Below are 8,099 nucleotides of genomic sequence, written 5' to 3'. Positions count from 1 at the left end.
GGGGAAAAAAGCTTGTATCTTCTTTCCAGCCACAGGAAAGACTTCAATGAAGAAACAAAATATTTAGTTTTTCTGTTATATGCCCTGTTCCAAAAAGCCAATTTATCTATATTTATACAATGGATGCAGTTTGTCATAGCTTTTTTTAATTACCTGAACACTGTTTGTTCTTAGCAAAACGATTGCACATCCAGCAACGGAGGGACATCACTGATAGCCAATTTGCCAAGCAGAAAAGCTAAACCTGACCACTTCAGAAAGCAGCTGTGGTTCCTTCATCATTCTCATCATCTGCACTGCTACCAGCAGTCTCCAGGGCTGCACTGGCTTCTTCACAGGCTATTCAGTGTAAGACGTATCATATCATATCATAGATTAGATTATTGCCAATTAGGAAAAAAAAAAAAGTCAAATTAAATGTTTAAAATCAATTTTTGCACCAACCCAACAAGTTCTTAATCATGAATCAAGCTGTTCTGGAGTACACAATGGCGATTGAACATTCAGAACAGAGACTAGTACTTAACTATTGAAAATCCACCCTATTTCTTCAGACATCTGAACACATTCAGGTGCCACATCCCTCCAGAGTCCATACAGACACCCCTATGTGGGTTTGTCATCTCCCAGAAGTAGCAGCATCTTCATTTTAAATGAGTTGCTGTGCCTCTAGAGATGTTTAAAGTGAAAATAATTTTATACTAGCAAAACAAAGAAGGCATCTTTGTTTCAGAATCAAAAACAATTCCAATAAAAGAAATACCAAAGGAAGAAAACAGAGTTAGTTCATATCTCAACTTATAACTCTGAGTCACAATTTGGCCAAGAAAACAATTCATTTGCTTTCTGCCCCTCGCATATTGTTTTTAACAGTAAAACTCCCCCTGCCTTTTTGTTTACCACTTACAGTTGGGACTATCCTTACTTTGAGTTCTCTTCTAATTTAGGCAACTCCCTCATGCTGGTCAAGATTCTTGAAACTTACCTGAAAAAGCTTGTGTGATGTGCAAAGAGTACACTCAAAAATGATGCTTCTTCTATCCTTCCGTTCTCTTCCCTGGAGAACAAAGTGTTTTACACCTTTCTAATTGTAACTTTATTTCAAATCGTGTATCATAAAGCCTTCTCTGCTGTGCCTGGCATTGTTTGTCTCCTGGTTAGCTAATTTTTTTTCACAGAAATTACACGATGCATTAATACGCTAAGCATGGGGTTTGAAACAATCTCCCTTCCCTCCTCAGACACACACATTGTTGCTTTCAAAGGCCTTCATATCACAGTGCTGACCGTTAATTACCTCAGGACCTGGCATGCTCTTATCTCCCCACAGGAGTTCATCGCCTTTGGAAAGGATTAGAATCCAAACTTCAGAAACAATTTCTTCATGGGATTGAGAACTGCACTTCGCTAGACTCGATTCCTGCAAAATCAGGCAAAGAATGTGATTTTATGAACATGTCAATTTTATTTTTCCCCAACAAAATTTGCAGTGCATTGTAGCAGTGACTCCCTGAGAAGGATTGGAACAGAATAACAGCAATATCCAACAGAAGTGCTAATCACAGTGAGCACAGAGAGGGCAGCTTCACTCTATAACTAATTTAAAAATAAAAGGGTTATCCCACCTTCTTGCAGCCCGGTGCTCCTGTGTTTCCTTGAAAACAGACCTACCAAGCCTGCAGCTGCCAGGCCCAAAATGCAGCTCACTGATCCAAGAGAAAACTGAGCTACCACAATAAATGGTCATCTGCAAAACTTTTCTTCAGGATTTGGCCTTGAGGAAATTCTAAGTGCAATTTGCATGTGCAGTGCACTGCTTTGTTTCTCACTTCCCCTCAGTGGGGATGGAAATTCAGATGAAATTAAGAGGCGGAGATCACTTACCAAGCACCATCACCAGCAAAACAGCTTGGATAAAAGGCTCAATAATATGCGGGCAGTGAAAATATGTTTGCTAGTGAGAACAGCAGCTTCCCTCAGCCTGCGTCCTCCCACACTTGCCCTGCTCCATGTGGGTCCTTCTCACAGGCTGCAGCTCCCCATGCCTGGAACACCCCTTCTGCCCTCACGCCTTGCTGCTTGGCGCCATTTTGTGCTTCCTTGAGTGCTGCTGAGGGAAGCATCTCACCCAAAATGGCGCCCTCGGAACCTTCCGGAAGTGACCCAAAACATCTAACAATATTTCTATTTCAGTGGTAGTAAGCACAGACTTTACAGTCCAGGCTGGTATGGTGGTTTTGCCACTGGTAAGCTGGATAAAGCAAAACCAAATCCTTGCTGATGTTTGTGCTGTACCACACAGTGTATCCCATACTACTTCAATAGCTCTAAAGGGAAGCAAGAACTGTAAAAATTATCCCCTTTAGAAGAAATTTTTAAACTGTAAAAAAGTGCTGAAAGTCCTTGGCTAGCAAAGAGCTCCATCTGCAGCAAAGTTATAGCCTGACTTCAAATTGTTTAAAACAGGAAAGTCTACATGTTGATTCTTCCACCTAACTTCTCAAACTCTGCACACCCACCAGATATTCCCAGATAATCCAGAAAAATAAGCATCAGTCATCCAAATACCTTGCTCAATCTCATTTCTGAAGTCTCCAGTGTTAGCATTAAGAGACTTAAAATGTTTGACTCCTCCGAGAGAAACACTTCAAAGAGAGATGTCCCAGCTCTGCCAAAGCTGATGGCTGAGCTCCTAGTGACTTCACTGGAGACACGATCTCATTTCAAACATTTGCCTTCAACTAGTGCTTTCTGAGAATTGCATTTTAGCAACTTCACAAGGCATTTTGTTTCAGAGAGCTGAGGTAGTTCTTTCTATGTAAATACATGGGTGTTTACACCAGTGTGATGGAGTGTTATACATTGGGCAATGCTAGCCTAAATATCTATTACAATATATTGTAGCTGACTGATAGAATCCCAAAGGGGTGGGGAGATAAACTGCAGAGCTCTTCTGTTAATCTGCCTGGATGCCTGGTTGATATACTCCTGCACAGTGTGCAAAGGAAGAGCCAAGTGTGTCCAACACTGCAGAGTCTGACGGGGATTAACCACACAAGGACATGTCACTCGTAGTCCTCTGCAGGTTTATACAAACTCCAGCTGAGCATTGGTACTGTTTTTTCCCCAGGCTGGCTGGAGCCTGCCCCTCCACATTATACCCAAGGGACTGGTGATCACAGTAGCTTTTGGTGTAGGTTGGTTTGTCTCAAGCTTCTAATGTACTATTTAAGAAGCAAGATAAAACTTTTAGCCTGGAAACAATGCTTACAGACTCATGCTACCTGTAGTATCTGAGGACTTCCTGCCTCCCTTGGCCTATTTCTACAAATCTGAAGAGGACCACAGCTACTCATTGCCTACAGGCCTGCACAACCTGCATCCTGGGAGTTACTCTCATCCTTGAAACCAGCAGCCAAGATCCAGGAGCCACTTAACCCACCACAACACACGTGTGCTCTCTTGTACAGTAATGCATATCAACACTGTGGGCAGGAGAGTTGGCTACAGATACTGCAGCATCTGGAGACTGAGGAGACTGGTCAGCTGGAGCTTCTGTATTGGGATGGGGAGCACAGAAAGAAGAGCATAACCTTGCAAGGAATTGTGAACTTAAAAGTTAGTGAAAGTGCAGAGCACAGGAGATAAAATACATGTATTGCATTCCCAACACACAGAAAGTCCCTTCCAACCCCTACAATTCTGTGATTCTGTGAAGACTTCTGAGGCAACCAAAGGTGTTGTGGTCAAGATACTAAGCCATAGGAAAGCAAGTCTCACCATGGCTGTTGCTTTCATGTTCACCATTTCATATGGTTTGTTTAGGCACATGACAGACATTTATTGGGCTCAAATCACTATTAAGAGATCTAGCTAATTTTTATGGGGATTTTTTGCCCAGGTTAGGTGGAAGATGAATACTGCATCACTATTGGTCCTTAGACAATAAAACCACTCCTTAACTCTGTAATCCTGTAATGGAGCAAATGATCAAGCACAGGGCTGTTAGAGCAGAACAGCCTCCAACCTCCTACAGTTTCCTGTTTTAAAAAAAGGGAGCAAAAAGAAAACAGCTCTTATTTATCAGTGGCGCTATCTATAGAGCCATTAGAAATTATGGTGGCTGCACCTATTCCACTTCTAATACCATAATACTCAGTGGTTTCGGTCTCCTTATCCAGACTCTGCTATTAACTTACATTATAGTTAACAACAGCAGTTACTACAGCCTTGTTAATACCCTTGATATTTTTTAACTGTCTTTATTTCCTCCTCCTTCATCACAGCATCTTCCATATCAACCTTTACATAGGGGATGGCTGTAGTTTCAGTGAATTGGGCTCCCTCTACCTTGCCAGTTAAATCACTTTCATCTCACACCCTTTCTAGAGATTAGTTCATAAACAGAGAAACATACTCTTTGTACCTACAGAATACACGAAGTGGAATTCAAATCACCACTACACTTTACTGTGAGAGGCTATTACAAGCTTTTAGAAGTAAAATTTATTATAACAGATTAGTGACTACTCTGGCACCAACTTGTCTGCTACAAAATAACCAAGGACATGTAATTGTGTGTTTGAGTATAAAATCAAGAGTATTCAAATTGTTTGTATTTATATGCATTTCATCTGGTTATCCTTCCTTTATAATTTTAGACAGCTACTGCCACCAACTGTGTAATTTCCTCTTGGACTGTGTCTGCTTGTGCCAGTGGCAACGGTTACTCGTCACGTACAAGAGTTTACAGATCACTTCATTGCTAAGTGTCTATCCTCACCACTTACTTTTCATTAAACCTTTTGAAGTCCAAAATAGACATGGAAGCAGAATTAGACCCACAATTAAGGTAGCTTAAGAGCTCTCATTAGCTGAAGTGGGAGTAGGATGATAGGAAGCTGTGCTCTGGCCAGTCTTCATGATTACTGATACAGAAATGCAAATGTCCTAAGACAATTTCCTTCTCATGAGTAGCAAAGGTATACAGTCAGCTCTGTACCTGGTTTGTGCTCTGTACCTTTCTTGTGATTCTCAGGACATGAATATCTTTTTCCTCTAGCCAGATAGAAGGAAAAGTTGGACAAGAAAAAGAGACATGGCTCAAGTTCAAACAATAACACCTGCATAATTCCACAAAGAAGCCTGGCTTTTTTACACAAAAGTTGCTTAGGAAGCAATTGATTAGAATATTACATAGAAATGAAAGCAAAAGAAAAGCTAAGCACACTGATTTTTGAGTTACGATTATATATATATATATATATATATATAAAATAATATATATATATATACACACATATGCATACGTACGAATACACACAAAAGTAAAATTCTGATAGCACATGGGAAAAAGATTATAAATTGGTATCCAGGTCTCCATAACGAGACATTAAGCAAGTAAGTGGAAGAAACAACTTATCAATTTACACATTGCACAAGCCCTTCTGCATTCCTTGTTACATAAAAGTGAATTTATGCCAATGTTTCTACAAAGGCAATACTGAAAAGCACTTGAATGGCTATCTCCATCACTTTAACTTCTGCAAAAAATATGCCATTTTCAAATATGGGTACACACAAACTCACAAGAATTATAACTATTCTTCACACATTATACAGTGCAGCACCCACACAATCACTTAATGTTGTATGTTACAGAAATTTCAATGGCTCTGACAACTAAACTTCATTGTTAGAACACTTCTGAAGTGTTGTATTCTGCACTGCCAAACTTTAACTTGTGTAAACCACTACACTTCTTCACTCTATCAGACCAGACTCTGGCTGTACCCCCAAGGATGCAGATGGACACCTTAGCACAAACTGCTTTAGACAGATGCATTTCACTTTTTGGTTTTGCAACCTGAAAAGCTTATTTCATATTATCTACAAGAATTCATAGAAATATATTATACTATAGGTTTACACTGATGTAACGATTAAAAAAAAAACAAAACAGACACAAATAAGAACATATCTCAATGTATTATTTAACATAAGAGTGAAAATGAATTCAGGCTACTAAAATAATGTATTAAGATTTTTATCCATGAAACATTGGTACTACAATCAATGTAACCATTTAATCAGCAGTCAAGTAGGTCTGTTATAGGCAGGCACAACATTACAAAAGAGGATAGTACAATGCCCAATTAAGCGAATACAGTCTGAATACCTATTCATCCACTATTTCTGAAAACAGAATTATCAAATATCCACCAGGAAAAAAGATGAACTAATTCAATTTTTCTTTGGCATACTTATCATGACAATGAATTAATTACAAAAGTCTTCTATTGCTGCCAGTGCTGTAAAGAAAGAAGTACTGAGTGGAAGATTGTATGTGAGAAGTCACTTTTAGGACACAGGCGATCTGGCTAACATATCAGAACTGGTGACAAAAAGACAGTTCAGCTGCCAACGCTTCACAAGGCAGACAAGGTTTACATTGTTTTATACTGCAGTGTTGTTGAAGGTGTAAAAAAATTACAGTAAATTTATGCACAGTACATATATATTACACACAGTTATATAAATACCCATGCTGTGGCCGGACTTTAGGAAGTTGCTTTATCTGTAAGAAAGCTAGTATCAGAATTCCCAGCATCCATTCAGTACACATTGCACTTTGCATCCAGTTATATGCTCATTTCTGTACCTCTCTTAAAAATAGATTTAAAACAGAAGCAAAGAATAATATTGAATCTTTCCATAAACTTTGTTTTCTTATTTACATTGTAATATTCCATTATACATAAAGACTGCATTACGATACATTATCTTCATATAGCATTTTGTAATAGATACAGCTTGAAGCTATTAACATCTTAGTTTGGAAACAGAGATATGACTTATAAGATTATTTAGAACAATTCTAGCCTTAATTTTGCTTTAGTTTGTTTCACTGAAACCATTCTTTGACAAAAAAATTCCTCCTTATTGGGGAGGAAAAAAGCAATCCATGTTTAAACCACCACTGGATTTCCTTAAACCACTGAGAAACCATAATCATTTTTGCATACTTATATATCCACTTCAAAGGCCTGTTCTTTTTAAATTTAGAACATGAACGACAATTGTGACCACATATTTAAATTATTATTTTGTTTTAACTTTCAGATATTTTTCAAACATAAAACAATGAGAACGTAATCACTAATCATATATAATCTTTGTACAACTGGGAAGAGGTCCTATTTTATCAGGGAAAAAATGAACATGCACACACTCCCATTCACAGAGTGAGAACATAAACTACAGCAGCACTTGTCTCAAGTTATGGAGCACATGGTGGCAATATGGCGTATAAAGCAACAGTAGAATTTCCAACATTTGTTAAGACACACAAAAAAACTTATTGTAGAAAACGTCATTCATATTCTTTGCAATGAAGTGAGGAATCAACTGTTCAGCTTTCTGGGCTCTCCAGTCGGCAAACTCCTCCTTCTATTGCTACGGACTGTCCTGCCACCGCTCCAGGAGGAAGTCTTGAAATGTGAGTCTGTGGAAAAGTCAAGAGAGTGTTACCAAGTATGATGAGAGGCAAAATTATGCAGGACACAGAGCAAGCTTGCAAGTATTGAACAATTCACCTGTTCAACGACTGCAGTCCAAAGGGCAAATGACAAAGAAACTAGAAAAGCTGTAAACAATTTGGATTCTTTTGCATTTTGTTTGTCTTAGTGTTTAACACATGAAGAGAATGACCATGACAGATGTGTAGAAAAGGTAAACTGAATGACTCAGTTCACTGAAAATAGAAGAAGGAATTATTCTGCATCAAAACAAAAGAAAAGTAACTGTGAAATTCCATGTTTATTAGCCTATTCCTTAGGAAGACACAAAGAAAATCAGCCCTGTATACAAAAGTACGCTTTATAGATATTCTAGAAAAAAGATATTTGACAGAGATGATCTCGTACTTCACAGTACACGGCAACTGCAATGATGAAAATACATATAAAAAAATAGTATACCCCAAAACCAATCTGTCAAAAGACAACTTTTCCATGGAGAAAACGTGCTTATGTTTTCATATGCACTGTTAATTTTGAGCTACAGCAGAGCCAGAGATATATTGGTTACTTTAATATAGG

General features: G+C 38.4%; 1 protein-coding gene across 11 annotated transcripts in view; it reads right to left on the bottom strand.

The window, feature by feature from the left end:
* Positions 1–5,969: 5,969 nt before the first annotated feature.
* TASP1 (taspase 1) overlaps positions 5,970–8,099 on the bottom strand; it is a 73,241-nt gene continuing 71,111 nt past the window's right edge. For all 11 annotated transcript variants that reach the window (XM_085218920.1, XM_085218927.1, XM_085218923.1 and 8 more), the window contains one exon: positions 5,970–7,504. In XM_085218920.1, coding sequence (XP_085075046.1) covers positions 7,456–7,504 — 49 coding nt within the window. In that variant the 3' untranslated portion in view covers positions 5,970–7,455. The remainder of the gene's footprint in view (positions 7,505–8,099) is intronic.

The sequence above is a fragment of the Meleagris gallopavo genome, chromosome 2, assembly GCF_905368555.1.
Source record: "Meleagris gallopavo chromosome 2, MGAL_WU_HG_1.1, whole genome shotgun sequence".
NCBI classification, from domain to species: domain Eukaryota; kingdom Metazoa; phylum Chordata; class Aves; order Galliformes; family Phasianidae; genus Meleagris; species Meleagris gallopavo.
This window is presented reverse-complemented; position numbering and strand designations above follow the sequence as displayed.